The sequence below is a fragment of the Mesoplodon bidens genome (assembly GCF_964165515.1).
Source record: "Mesoplodon bidens genome assembly, chromosome: 2".
NCBI lineage: Eukaryota > Metazoa > Chordata > Mammalia > Artiodactyla > Ziphiidae > Mesoplodon > Mesoplodon bidens.
In genome coordinates this window covers 83,082,565-83,102,556 of record NC_138177.1, presented here as the reverse complement: position 1 = coordinate 83,102,556, position 19,992 = coordinate 83,082,565, and the positions used below count along the sequence as shown (strand labels likewise).

Genomic DNA, 19,992 nt, shown 5'->3' with positions numbered 1-19,992 from the left:
GGTGAGGAGATGTGTGGTGGGAAGGTGGGAGGTAGGTGGGAGAAGGGTTCTCCTCAATGCTTTTATTTGTTTTCAGTGATATGGGAAGCAAGGTGAGCAGTTGAGAGTTGTTAGCATTGCAGGTCTAAGAAGAGCGATGAGGAGGCAGTGAACGGACCAGGGCAATGCGACGAGGACATCTGAGAAACACTGTGAGTCCCTTTGAGGTCTGCGGTCATTGAAATCAAACTTGTCAGCCGGGTGGTGTGTTTTTCTCCAGGATGTTCAGTAGTTTGGATGCAGGGAGGGAACTAGTAGATGCGACTATAACCACAGTTGGGGTTTGGCCAAGTGAGGGGGTAAAGAGTGAGGGTAGAGGAGTGATTACACTGATGGACACTGAAGACCCCAAACAGTGAGAACGAGGACCCCGAGCAGCTGAGGGCCAGGGAAGAGGCAGGATGGCTGGCTTGCAGGTCCTGATGGGGTTGCAGGAGTTTGGGATTCGGGGCCCTCAAGGGTGTGGTGTGGAAGATAACAAGCAGAGAGGGCATGCTTGTAGCTGAGATGGTGAGGGACTGCGGGCTTTACTGATAAAAAGGTCAGGAGCAGGGCCAGGGTGGTGCTGGGAAAGGAAGAGCCCTGGGGGAGACCATGATTCGCAGGTTTTGAAAACACTCAGATGCTGAAAGGAGCAGCGTTAAGGGAGAGTGATTTCCACCTGGTACTAAAAATCTTTACGCCACGAGGAATAAAAAGGATAACTTGGAAAAGGGCTATCAGGTGGTGGTGATCTGCTGGTGTGAGCATCAAAGCTGGGGAAGGAGCAATGGTCTGGAAGCAGGAGCCGGGAGGATGCCCCCCTCCCTCTGGGACCAGCATACAAGGCGCGCAGGAGAGGAGAGCTTCCCCTTGAGAGGTTGCGGGAAACAGCAACCTAGGGGAGAGCCAGGGTTCATGACAACAGAAAGGGGACATGAACATTCGTTGAAGAGGATACTAGGAATTTTACTGCTGACTGATGGGGTCAGAAAGGGCCAGAGAGAGCGTATGGGGGCCAAAGTACGGAAGACACATTTCGTTAGACAGCTAAGCCACCTGAGGCCAAGGGGGGCTCTTCTCTGGGGTGTGCAGGGCTTCCAGGCCTCGGTCTCCCTCTTGCTGACGCTGTGGGGAGCTGGATGCCACTGTGTCCCGGGGCCCCTTTGCAAACACCCACCTTGGAGGGAAGAAACATCTCCTTTCAGGCTGAAGAATCTCATGTGACAGGAACTGCAGGGAGAGTGCAGGCTCAGGATTGAAGGCCTTTGCACGGTGACTCCGGGAATCTCGGGTTTCTATGATGGCTGTCCAGGGGAGAGCTGGGGCAGTTCACCTCTTTACCCAGGAGAAGCTGCTGCTCTGCATGCGTATAGCAGCAGTCCCCAACCTTTTTGGCACCAGGGACTGGCTTCCTGGAAGACAATTTTACTACAGACCGGTGGTGCGGGCAGTGGGTTGCGGGGGCGGACCGGTGGTGCGGGCAGTGGGTTGGGGGTGTGTACGGTTCAGGCGGTAATGAGAGCGATGGGGAGTGGCAGGTGAAGCCTCGCTCACCACTCATCTCCTGCTGAGCGGCCCCATTCCTAAGAGGCCAGGACCGCTACCGCCCCGAGGCCCAGGGGTTGGGGACCCCTGGTGTATATCGCTTTACACTTTGTTTTTTCGTTCGTTTGTTTGGTTTGGGTGCTGATCAAGATACAGATTTTAACACCCAAAGTATTTTATAACTTTTCCCATTTTTGCCACTTTAAAGTATGAATTCCAAGAATAATTCATTTCTCACTTAAGACTGATTGCAGTTAGGAAAGGAAAAAAGTAGATGAAGGATTTTTTCAGGTTAGTATTTTCTATTGAGAGGAGACAGTGCGAGTAAGACTGAAGTTATTTCAAACATATACAATAGTACATATATTGGTTACTTAAAATTTAAACATTTGGGAAGAACATGAAATTGTTATTTATAGTCTCATAATTTACAAATAATGCACATTGTACTACAGAAATGTACTTTTTAATGAATGATACTTACGCTTCTGAAACAAATTCTCTAAATATACAATTAAAATTTTAATTTTTTTTTAAAATTAATTTTTATTGGAGTATAGCTGGTTTAAGAGTTCTCTGCTGTTTACCTCCCAATGTGACAGCTAACATGATAAACTACTGTGCTACTGATCCTGCAATGAACTGTTTTTCCTCTAAAACAAGAGTGGATTATAGATTTTAGTAAAAAACCTTCACCTCCCGAGTCATGTGACTATTTTGTTTTACAACCCTAACAAGAAAAAAAGAGCCACTTAGTCACATATATATATATACATACTTACATTATTTACAAAGATTTACATTTCTCCAAAAATACAATTTATAAGAAACAATTATGGGACAAGATAGTAACTAGTGATACTCAGTGTTGGTGACAGAGTAGAAACTAATGCCTGTTGTTTGTTAGTCCTTGTTTCTTCCATGAAACATTATTTTTTGTTGTTATAAATTTATTTATTTATTTGTTTTATTTTTGGCTGTGTTGGGTCTTCATTGCTGTGCACGGGCTTTCTCTAGTTGTGGTGAGTGGGGACTACTCTCCATTGCAATGCGCGGGCTTCTCATTGCGGTGGCTTCTCTTGTTGCAGAGCACGGACTCCAGGCGTGCAGGCTTCAGTAGTTGTGGCACGCAGGCTCAGTAGTTATGGCTCGTAGGCTCTAGAGCGCCGGCTCAGTAGCTGTGGCGCACAGGCTTAGCTGCTCCGCGGCATGTGGGATCTTCGCGAAACAGGGATTGAACCCATGTGCCCTGCATTGGCAGGTGGATTCTTAACCAGTGCGCCACCAGGGAAGTCCTGAAACATTGCTTCTTATAAAGGGTCCATTCAGGTTAGACTTCCAAAGTTTCCTCAAGGATGAGGTAATACTCAAATGGTAAATCAGATGCCTTCTCGAAGTGACTGAAATAACGTTAATTAGCATGCGTTTGACTTCATCTTCTATTACCAAACAACAGGTGCTATAAAAGAAATATCTCATATTAGTATAAAAGTCGGTCAGTCTGTGCTGCAGTCTATGGGTCTAAATTACCCTCCTATTCTAATGTGGGTAGCCCTTTTGTAATAAACCCATCAAAAGCAAGGGTTCTAGGGAGCAGAGATGGAGGGAGATTGGTCTTGGGCCCTCATGAGATGGTAGCTGGAGATCCACCAGAAGTGCTACTCTCAGTGCACAGCACTAATTCACAGTCCCATCTTCTCAAACCAACTCAGTCTTTGAGTATAACTGAAATCTCCAAACAACAGAGCTGGGCTCTTAAGACCCATAAGTAAACTGTCACCCCTTCTAACAGTCATCTCCTTCTTTGCCACATGAATCCCCGGGCATGGTTTTCTTCTTTCAGCTTCTCTTTCTGATTATTCATCTCTGTGGTGATGACAGAGCACCCTTGGGTAACTCAGAGGAAATCAGCCCAAACACCCAGCTACAGCCTTGCCTGACCAAGTCCCTGCGAACTGAGATTCCATTCCATGGCTTTTTTTGTCTTCCCCACAGTCTATATTTCCATAGGCCAGATCAGACCACAGCTCCCAAAATATCTGCATTCCTTTGGTAACAGGAATTCATAAAAATTTAGTGCTGGGGTCACAGGGGTTAGGTAAAGGAAATAGGAGTTCTACAGAACCCTGTAGAACATGAAAATGGGTGCTGTGGATTTCTGAGGGGGATGAAGTGGGCAGCAGCTCTCCATCTAGCCCTGGCAGCACAGGCTCTTCCGCAGGGACTTTCTCACCCTCTCCCACAGCCAGGTGCATCCACTGCCAAAGAATCAGGCCTGCATCTCCAGTTCTCCTTCAGGCTGAGGTAGCATCTGCAAGTCTTTCTTCCCAGAGAATTGGGGGACTCTGTTCCCTTTTTAATTTGGTTTGCTCTGTGGGTCTGTTTTCCAGACATTTACCAAAAGTGAATACCAGCACTCCCAGAAACTGTCTAAATCGAACTGTCTTGGTGAGAAGTGTAATATCACACCCATCTTCCCTCAGGTATCTGATATTTACTTGGTTGCCCTCAGATTTGTGTGTGTGTGTGTGCGGTACGCGGGCCTCTCACTGTTGTGGCCTCTCCCGTTGCGGAGCACAGGCTCTGGACGCGCAGGCTCAGCGGCCATGGTTCACGGGTCCAGCCGCTCCGCGGCATGTGGGATCCTCCCGGACCAGGGCATGAACCCGTGTCCCGTGCATCGGCAGGCGGACTCTCAACCACTGCGCCACCAGGGAAGCCCCCCTCAGATATTTTTAATTGGGTTTAGCTCTTCCTGACACTGGTCTCACGGAGATGTGACTAGTTCACATTTCTTACTGGCTGTGCTTGCCCCTCCCCAGCTCCTCCCCCAAGCCCTGCCCCTCCATCATATCTGTAACCCTTTAATAACTGAGTTGAGGGAACTCCTCCCTGCAGCCACAGTGGGCTCTTTAAATCTAAAAAGTATTATTAAATAGGGTAGGAAACACACAAAGTACAAAATCTGAATAGCAAACAAAAATGCGCCAAGAAAAGTAAGCTCCTCTCCCACACCCAACCCCATCCTACCTAGGTTTCTCCCTGGGATGTTACCTTAAGAAGTCAGTTTTACCTTCCTAGCTCATCATTCCAAAGCAATGTTTTTCATGCAAAACTCTCCTGCTCCAGAACCTACAATGACCCCCTACTCCCATATCACTTGATTTTAATGCCCTTGACTTCCAAAAATTTTCTTGCAAATATTGTCTCTTTTGCTGTTTCTTCAACTTGATGCTAAGCAGGTTGACGTCTTTATCAAACAACCACGACAGGCTTCGTTCCCCTCCATGTCTCTGCTGATTCTCCCAGCTGGAATGCCTTTTCCACTCTGCTCTCGCTTTGAAGATCTAGTTCACATCGTACTCCTTTCAAAGTCTTCATGATTATTCTGGCCTCTTCACCTCCCCCTTGTTGGTTGCCCAGCCCTGACCATCCATTCCGGCCCATCACCCTGTGCTTCTTGCCTAAGTCTTTCTGTTTCTTACACACTCATCCATTCTCCCCACTGTGACCATAAGCTTCTCAGGGTAGGAGCCTTAATATATGTTTTCTCTGAATCCCACACAATGTCTAGCCTCACTGGGTACATTGATCTCAGGCCATGGGCTAACACAGTGCCTGACATCTAGTAATCTCCATAAGTTATTTGCAGAATGAATAAAGGAGCAAGGTAAAGGAATGAGTTCTGGGATACCCCATCACCTTTCTCAGTGGCCTGGGATGACAGCGCTCCCGTGAACAACATTCCCCGTCACTGTTTGTGATGGCCATGCCTCCACTGCTACCATGTGGATCTCAGCAGAGGCACTCCTCCAATCTCACCGTCACCTGCCCTCACACACATGATTTCAAATCCGAAACGCCCCACCTCTGACCATAACCCCCAGGTCTTCTACCTCTCCCCACACTGCTAGCACACCTGCCCCTCACCTCATCCATGGCTACCTGACTCCTCTCCACCCCCTCTCCATGGGGCCTCCTGGACCATCAACCCCTCACAGACTCACTACCCCTGCCCACCCTACACCCTGAAGCTGGCTGAGCTGTCCCCTAGAACCCCTTGCCCCAGGTCTTCTGCTGCTGCTGACTTCCCGGGTGACCTGGTCACTGTCCTGGCTGGCAGCTGGGGAGAAAGGAAGCCTCCCAAGCCCACCCATTGGTCTGACTGCCCCCAGGCCCTCACTGCTGTGCTGCGATACCTCCACTCCAACCACTCACCCAGGGGCTTTCATGAAAGTCAGCAACTCGTTCAACCAAGCCAAGGGTCTTGACCGCCGCCTCCCACTTTGCCTCCTTGCAGCTCTAGCACGTGGCCTCCCCCTCGGACCCCTAACAGGGCGCCGCTTGGGTCTTCCTCCTGGCTCCTCTGCCTTGCCCACCACTCGAAGGCCTTCAGCTTCTCTTTCTTGGTGACCTCAAATGCTGGGGGAATCCATTACTGCTCTGACGAAGATGCTCCCCAACCTGTAACCCCAGCCCCTAAAGCCACTTCTCCAATTATACGCTGGACACCCCTATCCACGTGATGTGCCCACACCCCAAACTCAGCCTGTCAGAGCACAAATTCACCTTCCCAAACAAGGGCCCCGCCTGAGTCCTCTGCTGTGCCTGCCATGCTGCCAAGGGTAAGAATTCCTGTTCCTTTTGGCTCCTTTCTTTCTTTTTTAAAAAAACTAATTAATTAATTAATTTATTTATTTATTTATTTATTTATTTTTATTTTTGGCTGCATTGGGTCTTTGTTGCTGCACGCGGGCTTTCTCTAGTTGTGGTGAGCGGGGGCTGCTCTTCGTTGCGGTGCGCGGGCTTCTCATTGTGGTGGCTTCTCTTGGTGCAGAGCATGGGCTCTAGGCACGCGGGCTTCAGTAGTTGTGGCTCGCGGGCTTACTCACTCCACAGCATGTGGGATCTTCCCGGACCAGGGCTCGAACCCGTGTCCCCTGCAGTGGCAGGTGGATTCTTGACCACTGCTCCACCAGGGAAGTCCCTTGGCTCCTTTCTTGAAGAACAATCATAACCATAATAGCTAACATTTACTGAGCACCATTATGAGCCCCGTCACTCTTCTAAGCATTTTGCTTACACTAACTTATTTGTACATATTTTTTCTATGCTATTATTACCTACACTATCATTGTTATTTCTATACTATTGTTATGCCCATTTTCCACAGAAGAAAACTGAGGTGCAAAGAGTTTAATTGACTTGTCCGAGGCCTGTGAGAGAGAGAGCTGCCGTTTAACCCCAGGGAGTCTGGCACCAGACTACACTCTCCGGTGAGACTTTGTTCATACGATATCCATACTTTCTCTGAAACCTAGCCCTCCTTCATTTCTGCCATGGCCACCCCGATTTGACCTCTCCTCTGCTTGGCTGGATTATTTTATTTATCCACCAACCAGTGTCCCCACCTCTAGCCTCTTGTCTATTAATTCACCCTATGCTTTACCAGCAGAGAGATCTTTCCAAAGCATAGCTCTGCTCAAAAATCCTCAGTGGGGACTTCCCTGGTGGCACAGTGGTTAAGAATCCATCCACCTGCCAATACAGGGGACACGGGTTCAATCCCTGGTCAGGGAAGATCCCACATGCTGCGGAGCAACTAAGCCCACGAGCCGCAACTACTGAGCCTGCGCTCTAGAGCCCGTGCTCCGCAACAAGAGAAGCCACCGCAATGAGAAGCCCGTGCACTGCAACCAAGAGTAGCCCCCGCTTGCTGCAACCAGAGAAAGCCCACACGCAGCAACGGAGACCCAACACAGCCAAAAATAAATAACATCAATCAAAATCAATCAATCAATCCTCAGTGGTTTCCCAGAAAAAAATTACCCAACCTCTTGGCAACTCTCTCTCAATATCTAGGCCTGGCTCAACCTCTATCCCACCAACATATGCTGCCCCCAAAAGGGATGACTTGCCACCCCCTACCCTGCCTTTTACAGCCCTGGGCCTTTACTCTTCCCTTCATCTCTCAAAGGCCGGCTCATGGGCCCCTGCCTCCTGACCACGGGGACTCTGCCAGGACGGGGCCCTCTGGAGCCTCCTTACGGCAACTTACTTCACCCACTGCCACCGTTCATTGTGTTTGGATCCTATCTTTTGTTCATGATATGGGCCCAGCTCTGACCCTGGCTCCTGAAGTGAGCCCTATCCTTGGCTCAATTTTCCTGGGATGGGAGAAGGAGGGAGCAGATTGTGGTGGGTAACAGGATAACTCTTGGAGTCGGAAGACATAAATTTGAATCCCAGCTCTACATTTATGAGTGATGTGACCTGACTTCTCCGAGTCTCACATTTGCTGTCCCTAAACAAGCTGTAAAGATACCCCCCTTGCAAAGCTCACTGAGAGGGTTCAATGAGATGTTACATGGAAAGGAGCCAGTTGGTGCTTAATGAACTGTGGTGAGTATATCTGCTGATGTAACTTATTACTGTTCAAGGCAACTAAGTGACGGATAAGTAGAATCTGGCTCCCCAAGGAATAGGCCCTCTACATCAGGCTGTTCTGCTTCTAGTGCACGATATACAATGTACCCACTGAGCAGTCTACAGGATACTTACCTAGTTCTCCATGTTTATCTGCTATGGGCCTCCCCATCCCAGAAAACCTACAAATGAAGACATTTTCATCTCAATTAAAGAGCTGAAAAGAAAAGCTGGAATCTGGAGTTGCTGGCTAGAGGCCTGAACTGGGAAAACTCTAAAGCAGAGCCCTGTCGAGCTGATATTTCCTACTCTCCTAAATGCTTACATCAAATTGGCCACAGAGTTGGGCCGAAGAGTTGTTCAAAAACTGGTCATCAGATGACAGAAAAACAAAAATTGTTGACGCATGTTTTTTTCTATAGCAGCTTGTGCATAAAGCTAAAGATGGAGGGAAGGCTGGAATGTTCTGGACCAGCGCTGCCTGATAGGGGTATAATGTGAGCCACGTTAAGTAATTTAAAATGCTTAGTAGCCACATTACACAGTAAAAAGAAATGGATGGGGACTTCCCTGGCGGTCCAGTGGTTAAGACTCTGTGCTTCCACTGCAGGCAGCATGGGTTCAATCCCTGGTTGGGGAACTAAGATCCCGCATGCCACACAGCACAGCCAAAACATTAATAAAGTAAAATAGGGGCCTCCCTGGTGGCGCAGTGGTTGAGAGTCCGCCTGCCAATGCAGGGCATACGGGTTCGTGCCCCGGTCTGGGAGGATCCCATATGCCGCGGAGCGGCTGGGCCCGTGAGCCATGGCCGCTGAGCCTGCGCATCCGGAGCCTGTGCTCCGCAACGGGAGAGGCCACAACAGTGAGAGGCCCGCGTACGGCAAAAAAATAAATAAATAAATAAAGTAAAATAAATAAAATAAAATAAAAATAGTAGTAGAGCAATTATATTTAAAAAAAAGAAATGGATGAAATTAATTTTCATGATACATTTTATTGACTAGCCCAACATATCAAAGATACTATTTTTTTGTGTGTGTGTGGTACGCGGGCCTCTCACTGCTGTGGCCTCTCCCTTTGTGGAGCACAGGCTCCGGACGCACAGGCTCAGTGGCCATGGCTCACGGGCCCAGCCGCTCCGCGGCATGTGGGATCTTCCCGGACTGGGGCACGAACCTGTGCCCCCTGCATTGGCAGGCGGACTCTCAATCACTGCGCCACCAGGGAAGCCCCAAAGATACTATTTTAACGTGTAATCAATATAAACATTATTAATGACATACTTTACATTCCTTTTTTTAATAAGAAGTCTTACAAATCCAGTGTCTGTTTTATACTGATGGCACATCTCAATTTGGACTCTCCTGTTTCAAGGGTTCAACAGCCACATGTGGCTCGTGGCTACCATTTTGGACAGCACCGGTTTGGACGTTAAGATACGGTCCCACATGTATGCATCAGTTTCCTCCTCATCGAAGGCATCAGCTAGCCTGGAGCCATGCTAATGGTCCAGAAGCCAAGTCCACAGCCTTGACTGAGCTTGTAAAAATGTCAACTACAACTAGCTGATGGAGCTGTTTACATTCAACTCTCTCCCCTTCTGAAGGCTCCATGCCAAATGCCTCACTTTCCCAATTAATGGCTTTAGGGTTGAGATGCTTGCTGAAGTAATTATTTTTTAGAACAATTTTTTTTCAGGTTATACGGTGCTACCAGTACTGATCACTGGTGTAAATTTCCCTCCACCGAATAAACATTTTTTTTTTTTTTAGTAAGTTAAATCAGCCAGTTGTTTTAAATAAGTTAAATCAGACAGAAAAGTCCTCAGTGCTACTTTTCTTCGGTTCAGGAGTTCTGGTGGTAGACAGCCCCCCTCCCTCCCAAGAAAAACACATGAGTGGAAAATTATTTTGGTTTCTGGTGACCAACCTCTTAAGGAGATGATTAACTATAATACTGCTATTTGGGGATTAAAAATAACTTTTTAAAAAGAACACCTGAGCTCCCCAAATGTTTTACTTATTGGTAATGATGGCTTAAAACTTTCTTCAGCTGATTTTTTTATAACTTGTTTGGAGGAGATTCAGTTGACTGATAATCTACTACTTAGGGATCTTTGTGGTATTTGAAACCTATAATATAGAAATGGTACCTTCAGGAAATCATATTCTAGTGCCAATACCCCAAAACAGTCTAGGTCAGCACTGACCAACAGAACTTTCTGCAATGATGGAGTTGTTCTCTGTTTGGTCTCACATGGTAGCCACTAGCCATCTGTGTCTACTGAGCACTTGAAATGTGGCTAGTATGACTGAGAAACTAAATTTTAAATTTTATTTAATCTTCATTAATTAAAATTTATATTTAGATCACTGTACGTGGCTAGTACCCACTGTATTGAACAGTGCAGGTCTAGGGAAACTTAAATCTAGTCTGTGAACTTGATTCAAGACATGACTGTGAAATGACATGGACCCCAGATGCCACCACCTTGCAGAAAGCTTCCTCTTCAACATTCCCTGTGAGAGTGACAAATCAGTCTCGTAAATTTCCTTTTGGCGAAGGCTGATATGGAAACTGATGGGGCTTCAAGAACCTCTATTCTGAAATTTACAGCCTAGTCAACACCCTGGGACTTGAGGAGGGGTTTCTTGGCACCAGTAAAGAACAGGCTAGGATGAGGTTACCAGTTCTCCAGGGCATATGGGTTCCTTTCTGGAGACTGAGGAAGGCTCAGGTAGGCAACACAGGTAATACCAGGTCATTTTACCCACTCCATGTCACCCGACTCAACAAATGCTCCTTCCTACCTGGGACCTCCTTCTGGGCTATAAGTCATGAAAATTATGACCATGGCAGCCAAGAGTAAGAGGTGTTTTGCAAAATCTGGCTTGAGACCAGAAGTATAACTATATGTTGAGGTGGGCCAAAGATATGAGGCTGTGGAACAGTCCTAAGTATATTCGGCTGTGTTCCCACTCCTGTACAGCTCTCTACGGCCCAAGGATTCATTCCCCCTCAAGATAATGCAGAACCTTGGGGAACCTGACACACTCAGCAACCCCAGACAACAAGTACAACAAAAAAGGTTTTGTTTCTTTCACAACAGTTAAAATTTCAAACTTTGTTTTCATCTTCAAATTAATCATTTTCTGGCCTTTGAAAAACCAATTCCAGTTTGAAAACTTATTTTTTTTTAAAAAAAAGAAAGTATACGTACATTTTAAAAACAGCAAAACACATATTAGTGCTGGCAGTATGGCGAAAAGCACAAACCTGTGCCTTGTATTGTCTGAAAAAAAAAAAAGAAAGAAGGAAATACAATTAGCTGGAACTGACCAAAACAGAGATACAGTTGATCCTCTTTATTTGTAGATTCCGTATTTGCAATTTATCTACTTGCTAAAATTTATTTGTATTCCCCAAACCAATACCTGCAGCGCTTTCACGGTCATGCGCTGACATGGGCCACAGAATGGTGAAAACTGGGTTGCCTGATGTACACATTCCCAAACTGAGGTTCAAGGCAATGCTCTGCCCTTGTGTTTTAGCCCTGGTACTGTAGACATGTGCCCTAGTTGTGGTCTACTTAGTGCCATGTGTTTCACATTTTTGTACTTTTTTGTTGGCTATTTCACTGTCTAAAACGGCCCCCAAGCACAGTGCTGAAAATGCTGTCTCGTGTTCCCAAGCATAAGAAGGCTGTGTGTGCCTTACAGAGAAAACACACGTGTTAGATAAGCTTCATTTAGGCATCAGTTATGGTGCTGTGAATTCACTGTTCATGCTTCAACCACATATATTAAATAAGGTGTCTTTAAACAGAAACACACATAAAGCGAGGTTCTGTATTGATTCCTTGCCAAAAATGTTGTGACCGGAGGCCTGCAGGAACCTAAACCTCTATCTCCCCTGGGAGCAATGGTTCAATATGCACTAATTCTGTGTTTACAGTGACAATAAAACATAACTACCGTGAATAAAGAGAATCGACTGTGTTTCTAAATAAACTTTTATGCACAGGGTTGACACACATCAGGCCCAGTGCTGTTTATTAAAAGCAGCAAATAGTCCACTATTCAGCTGTCCTGTCCTGCCAGTGGGAGCACAGCTTGGGATCGTGTGCTTGGCAGGGCAATGCGGCAGCCATGCATTGCAAGCCTGAGAAATGTTCATCATACAGCCGCTGACACTGTGCTAAATGACGTGCCTACAGGCTCACCAAATCATTGCGACAACGTTGGATTAGTGCTCTAACCTCTCAGTGCCTGTTTCCTCTAGGGGATCACTATAAATGGAACTGATAAATATGCCTCCTAGGGTAACTGTGAGCATTAATTGAGTCAATACACTAAAGAACATCTATTAGCTGTTGCCATGAACCTATTGAGTTGATGCTATTGGAATCTCTACTAACGTCCTTTGATCCTGCAATTCCATTTCTAAGATATTAACCTACAGAAACTATCAGTTATGTGCCCCTCCCCTCCCTCCAAAAAAGGCACAAAGATATTTACCACAGTCTTACAATATCAAAAAGCTAAAACAACCAAAGTGTCCACAATAGAAAAGAATGATGTGTTCATGAGGTGGACTCTATCCACCTACTAAAAATCTAAGGGCAGAATACTGAGGATATGGCAAAAGGAGCACCACACGTTGCTGAGGGAGAGGGTGGAGTCACTCACAGCAGGTACAGCATGGATGAGAGAGGGGAGAGGCGGGGAGGGGAGGGGAGGCAAGGGGAGGAGAGAGGAGGGGAGGAGAGAGGAGGGGAGGGGAGGGAAGGGGAGAGAGAAAATGAAAGAACGAATGAGAGTATGAACACACACCCTCTCCTCTTAGTAGGAACACAGGTGGGTTAGAGCAAATAGGCAATGATCCATTGGTTTGATTTGAGAGGCCCCTGGCCAGAAACTGCTAGTTAGTTGTTCCCCATACCCATTCTCCCCTCTTTAATAAAAGAATTCAGGTTTTCAGCTGGGCATACCACCACTCCCCTAAAAGATTAGTTTCTCAGCCTTTCTTGTAGCAAGGTTTAACCATGTGGCAAGTTTTGGGCCGTGAGATGCAAGAAGGGTTGTGTGGTATTTCTCAAAAGTCTCCCTGAAAGGGGTGAGACACACCATTTTCCCCTCCCTGGGTCCCGCTGCCTGAGATAGCAGGGAAGGTGCAGGAGCTGCACCACACAACTGCATAAAGTAGCAACATGCCCAGGGCTGCCTACCTCCAATTATTATTATTATTATTATTATTATTTAGTTGAGAAAAGTTAATCGTTTATCCTTTTTTTAAAAAATTGAAGTATAGTTGATTTACAATGTTGTGTTAGTTTCAGGTATACAGCACAGTGATATACCTGATATATTTTACCTTTTCTGTAAGATGTTACGGAAAAACCCGAACAAACTTTTTGGCCAACCATATACATATATATATATATATATACACACACACACACACACACAAATATATATACACACACATATATATTCTTTTTCAGATTCTTTTCCATTATAGGTTATTACACGGTATTGAATATAGTTCCCTGTGCTATACAGTAGGTCCTTGTTTATCTATTTTATATATAGTAGTGTGTATCTTTTAATCCCAAGCTCATAATTTAGCCCTCCCTTCCCAATGTTTTTTTTTTTTTAGCATGAAAGAAGTAATCTACATTTTTAAGCCACTGATACTTAAAAAAGTTTTTTTAAACAGCTGAATCTAATGCTACTTGATACAGTCCCTTCCAAACTCCTTTCTCCCACAGGATGATGCCAGATGCTGTCATCGCTTTGGGACAGCAGATGTTTAGGGGAGATGAAACAACGATACAAGTTCTTAATTACGTTCTTCCTTCTTGACCTGGCCAGTGCACTGACAGTTGCTTGCTCTCTCTTCACTCGGCTTTGGAAATACCAAGTTCTTGGGGTTTTCTGCCTTCCTCCCTAGTGATCCTTTTCAGTCTCCTTTGCTGGATCCTCTGCCCATAACAGCCCCTATATGCTGGAGTCCTCAGGACTCAATCTCAGCACCACTCTCTGACGACTGCTTCCTCCACATGATCTCTTCTAGTCCCAAGGCTTTAAATGCCTACTGTACTCTGATTATGCCCAAATCTCTATCTCCAGCCCTAACCATTCATGAGAGACCTAGACTCATAAATCAGAGCACCGTATTTGACGTCTCCATTTGAAATCTAATGGGAATCTCAAACAACATGTCCCAAACCAAACTCTATTTCTTCCACACACCTGCTGTTCCCTTGCTTTCCAGTCTAACAGCAACACAATTCATTCCGTTGCTTGGGCCAGAAATCTAGGGGTCATCTCAGTATTTCTTATTAGGTACCTTTCTTCCCCACTCAAACCATTAGAAAATCCTGTTTCTATTTTCAAAATGTAGCCGAATCGGAACCACTTCTCCCAACTCTACTAGTCCAAGACACCATCGTCTCTTGCTTAGACCAAGAGTTTCCAAATTAGGCACATAACCCCAGGGAGAACATAAGATGACCAATGAGGTGCAAAAAAAAATTAGAACCTCTATTTATTTTTACTACTTATGTCATTCTTTAAGTTTTTTAGATTTTGTATATGTTTTAAAATTGTATGAGTTATATTCATTTTGTAGTACATTGTGGTAGAAGTATCTGTTGTTCCCCAATAACCAATCTCTCCTTTTCACTCTGGGAAGAGAACCCCTGTGTTTTAACTGGGCACATGGCCAGCAAAAGATGGCACTTCTCAGCCCCCCTCAGCTAGATGTGGCCATGAACTCAGACTGGTCAAGGGGGTGTGAATGGCAGTGATGCATGCCACACTTGATCTTTAAAGGGGAGGATCAGGCTCCACCCCTCTCCTTCTCCCCTCCCACTTGCTATGGAGCAATTAGAGATGCGAGCCCCTGTTTGACTCCAGAGAGCACAATTTTTAAGCTATAAGCATTTCAGTATGTACTTCCGAAAGATAAGGATTCTTTGTAAAACATAACCATGGCATCATCAGACTTAAAAAATTGTGTTCAACATCATCAAACATGGAATCACTGTTTAAATCACTGTTTCTTACTCTTTTCTGTTTGAATCAGGACCTAATAAGGTCCATACATTGCAATTAATTGATAAGTTTCTTAAACTTCCTTAAACTTTAAGTCCCCCCATCACCTCTCTTTTTCTTCCCCTTATAATTTATTTATTGAAGAAACTTGATCTTCATCTTCAGTCCTATAAAATCTTCCACAGTCTGTACTTTCATTTAACATGGTATGGTTCTCACTAGCTAATTCCTGTGAATCAGTCCAAACAATTTTTTTAAATTTGATTTATTTTGAGATATATAATATAAAGAGTCAGGAGGGTGTCATGCAAAAAAACTCCAAAAATCGGAAGACTTAAATTTCTATTCTATTTCCATTACTTAAGTGACCTAAATAAATATTTAAAAAAAAAGAAAAAAAGTTATTCACAGAATCACCCTACCCCAGCCCAAGGAGACTCACATTTTTTATCTGCCCTAGAATCCTGTTCACACCTCACAATTGTGATATTATCCTGAAATACAGTATTTACTATTTTCATCTCTTATGCTTTAGTGAACCACTTTCAAATTACTGATCCATCTGTTTATAAACTGGGGGTATAATGTATAAAACAGATAAGAAGAATTGCAAATTACAAATATACATGATACTTAAGCAACATAAAAAGATTATAGCCGAGACAGATTGTCATGCTATTAACCGAGTGTTAGCCTAGACAAACGTATTGAATGCACTTAAAAAAAAAATTAATTAATTAGGCTGTGCTGGGTCTTAGTTATGGCACACAGGATCTTCGTTGCCATGTGCGGGATCTTTTAGTTGCAGCTTGAGGGCTCTTAGTTGTGGCATGTGGGCTCTTAGTTGTAGCATGTATGTGGGATCTAGTTCCCTGACCAGGGATCGAACCTGGGGCCCCTGCATTGGGAGCTTGGTGTCTTAACCACTGGACCATCAGGGAAGTCCCTGAAGGCACCTTCCTGTTGCACGTGTGCAACCTTGAAGAACACAATGGTAATGAAAAATATTAGGAAGCAGTACTGTGAATAATTAAGAGCATGGGCTCTGAAGCCAGATGGCCTGATTTCAAAACCAAGCTCTACCACTTACTGGCTGTTGACCTTGGACAAGCAACTTAAACTCCCAACTATGTCTTGGTTTCTCCTCATGAAATAAGGATAATTACTAGATTGCATGGGGATGGAATTAATTAACATATGTATTAGAATGGTACTTGACACAGAAAGTACTAAAAAATATTAGCTTTATATCTGTAATAAAGTGTCTGTGAAAACTTTAACTCAATTTAAGTTTCAAATTTATGAAATGTATGTTAGTTACTGCATGTGTGGTATGAAATTCATGAACCACTACTTGTATGTAGGTCCATGAAGCCCACTTATGTATAGGATCTCTACCATGACACATGCAGTCACTTACCACTTGGGACACAGGTTGACAAAATGATTGATGTTGTCCTTCTGAATAATGGATTGCTAACGATACACTGAATTTCCTGTGAAAGATCACCTTCCTTCGTAACATACGCTTCAGATGGTTTTGAGCCACTCTGACACTGTATTGTTGAAGGACAGTCCCAGGAGTACTGTATGAGTTCTAGATGGGTGTCGTAAGCTTCCAGGATCATGCACTGGAGTGTAATGTTCCCATCAGTCAATGAGCAAGACAGTGCTGGTGATGGAAGAGGCTCTGGGAAAAAAAAAAAAAAGTAATGTTTAGTACAGAAAAGAGTAATATTTAGATTCCTCATCTGCAAATTCAGAAAGAGCCTCCAGGGACTTCCCTGGTGGCACAGTGGTTAAGAATCTACCTGCCAATGCAGGGGACATGGGTTCAATCCCTGGTCCGGGAAGATCCCACATGCCACGGAGCAACTGAGCCCACGTGCCACAACTACTGAGCCTGCACGCCACAACTACTGAAGCCCCCACACCTAGAGCCTGTGCTCTGCAATAAGCGAAGCCACTGCAATGAGAAGCTCATGCACCACAATGAAGACTAACCCCTGCTTGCTACAACTAGAGAAAGCCTGCGCGCAGCAACAAAGACCCAACACAGCCAAAAATTAAAAAAAAAAAAAAGAAAGAGCTCCCAACTTCCTTATGAGCTTGAAAAGATGAGCAGTCCACCCCCTTGAGCACCAAGGGGAGAGAATTCTTTCTTCTGGGTCAGATCTATTTGCTCAAATTCAGCATAGATACAGGCCCCAAGTCCCTTATCCTCAATTCTGAAATCCAAAGAGTTCCGAAAGCCAAAAGATTTTTCACAAATATTTATTACCATGTTTTTTTTTTTTTTTTTTTTTTTTTTTTTGCGTTATGCGGGCCTCTCACTGTTGTGGCCTCTCCCGTTGTGGAGCACAGGCTCCGGACGCGCAGGCTCAGCGGCCATGGCTCATGGGCCCAGCCGCTCCGCGGCATGTGGGATCTTCCCGGACCGGGGCACGAACCCGTGTCCCCTGCATTGGCAGGCGGACTCTCAACCACTGTGCCACCAGGGAAGCCCTACCATGTTTTACTAAAAATATTTACATGCTTGAGTAAGCGGCTCTCCGTAACTAAGTGAAGTGCTTCTTAACACACACAGAGGAAATAGTTTATATCTATTGCCTTTCTAAAATCTGAAGAAGGCTGAATTCCAAAGCACACCTGACTCAAAGGATTTTGCAAAAGGTTCTGAGGAGCTGTACTGTGGGCTGGCCCTACTCTGAGGTAGAGGAGGGCATGGCACTTGTCACAGACCTGTCGGTCTAGAGGCCTCACCCCCAGGTTTATTCTGGAAGAACTTCAGGCTGGCTAAGGCAGCTGGAGTTGCAAGGATGGATAAGACAAAAGTCATGACATGCCATTATCACCCTCTAAATTTAACCTCAAAGCCAATCGGCTCACCCCATTAGTCAGTGGTTTATTAATTCATATACCTTCTTGCATCTCTTCTTTCCACCAAAAAGTAATCATAAGAGATTTGAGAAACATGTAAAAATATATGGAATATACAAAAATTGGTCATGGTAGCATTTGGATAATAAAATTTCAATACCTTGCAAACATCTACTAAAAAGCGAATTAAAGTTCATCAAGATGATGCGATACTATGCTGTCATTTAAAATATTTTCTAAGACAAAGGAACACAAGCTCCACTTGATAATCTAAAAAATAAATATGTTCAACTCATCTTGCCTCCCTCTTCTCCTCCTGACTTCTTTCTGGCTCAGTTAAATAACACACCCAGCCTGTCTTGTTAGACCTGAGTCACACACGACTTCGCTTTCTGCTTGGCGTTTCCTCAAGTTTTAGGTTTAATCTAGCTCACATAATTCATTACATGCTGCCTTGAAGTTGTGTTCTTTAGTTAAAAGAACTCTAAGACACACACACATACACTCACACAAGTGTGTATTCACTGCAGACTACCTGCTATCAGGGTGACGAGTGGTGAGTCGTGGCAGAGGCACGCACCAACAAAGCTTGCTTTCAAGGGAAAAGGGATAAGGAAGGTGAGGGGACACTTGGAAGGCCCAGAAGCCATGCTTCATGATTTGGCCAAGAACAGGTCCTGAGCAGAAATGAGCTGAACCCAGTGCTCAAGTAGCAACTTGGAGCCTCTTCTAATAATCACTTCAGAATCCCATGGTCTACTGGAAAACCACAGATAATCCTAACCATGATCATTCAAAATCACATTTGGGGCTTCCCTGGTGGCGCAGTAGTTGAGAGTCTGCCTGCCGATGCAGGGGACACGGGTTCGTGCCCCGGTCCAGGAAGATCCCACATGCCGCAGAGCGGCTGGGCCCGTGAGCCATGGCTGCTGAGCCTGCGCGTCTGGAGCCTGTGCTCCGCGACAGGAGAGGCCACAACAGTGAGAGGCCCGCGTACCGCAAAAAAAAAATCACATTTGTACTCAGCCTTAAAAGAAAGGAAATTCAGACACATGCTACAACATGGATGGACCTTGAAGATGTTATGCTAAGTGAAATAAGCCAGTCACGAAAGAATAAATCTTACACGATTCCACTGATAGGAGGTTCTTAACAGTAGCCAGATTCTCAGAGACAGAAAATAGAATGGTGGTTGCCAGGGAACTGGGGGAGGGGGGAATGGGGAGTTCGTGTTTAATGGGTACGGAGTTTCAGTTTGGAAGATGAAAAGTTCACCTGTTCTGTTACAGATTCTAGTTTATTGATCTAGTTCAGCCAAAGTCTCACTGCCCATGACGGGACTTACCACAGCTATAATCTAACAAATATTAGTTACATCTGTGCTTTAAGCAACTGGCAAGAAATGTGCCTACTTCATCCCTAAGACAACTTAGTCAATTTATAATTAATGAGTTCAGCTCATTATTCTGTAAGAAATGAGAATTTCTTATACATATCTGATGACATTTGTATATTTCCATAAACTTTAATAAAAAATCATATGCCAGTCCAGACCTTTTAAGGATAGAGCAGTTAATTCTACTTACATGAACATCACCAGCCTCCATGCAATAAAGGTTATAAGAGGATGGGCAAGGACTATTAAATGCTGATGGTGGAAATTTTTAAGGGGACTTTGAGGGAAGGAGGAAAGCCAGATGTTCACTTACACAGAAGGACGTAGATGCTCTGAACTCAGAGGTGCCAGGAAATCCCCCTGTCTAAAATATCCTTTCTGAAAGGGCCTGGTGTCTCCGGAAGATTACTGAGTCTTATTAGTTTAGTCTTAACATACACTCATGGAAGTATGACTTCCTCATTTCTAAAAAAAAAAAGTATGACTCATCATTTTGACATTCAGGTATGTATTTTTATAACCAAAATCTAAATCTTATTAACTCTTTCTTGGAAGTGTCTTCTGATTCTTTCCTTTCCAAACATCTACTACTAACACCTCTATCTACCTGGATGATCACAGTAGCTTCCAACCTGGTGTCTCCTTTTTCTAATCCACTGTAAA

General features: G+C 44.7%; 1 protein-coding gene across 5 annotated transcripts in view; it reads right to left on the bottom strand.

The window, feature by feature from the left end:
• Positions 1-2,016: 2,016 nt before the first annotated feature.
• The window catches only part of CD58 (CD58 molecule), a 44,600-nt gene continuing 26,624 nt past the window's right edge, over positions 2,017-19,992 (bottom strand). The window contains exons 3-6 of one of the 5 annotated variants that reach the window (XM_081225751.1): positions 16,474-16,743; positions 11,216-11,287; positions 8,128-8,174; positions 2,017-3,025 (exon numbers count right to left, since the gene is read on the bottom strand). In XM_081225751.1, coding sequence (XP_081081877.1) covers positions 8,149-8,174; positions 11,216-11,287; positions 16,474-16,743 — 368 coding nt within the window. In that variant the 3' untranslated portion in view covers positions 2,017-3,025; positions 8,128-8,148. Of the gene's footprint in view, positions 3,026-6,290; positions 6,566-8,127; positions 8,175-11,215; positions 11,288-16,473; positions 16,744-19,992 lie in introns of those variants that run through there. The other 4 variants (XM_081225752.1, XM_081225753.1, XM_081225754.1 and 1 more) reach the window with 4 other exon arrangements.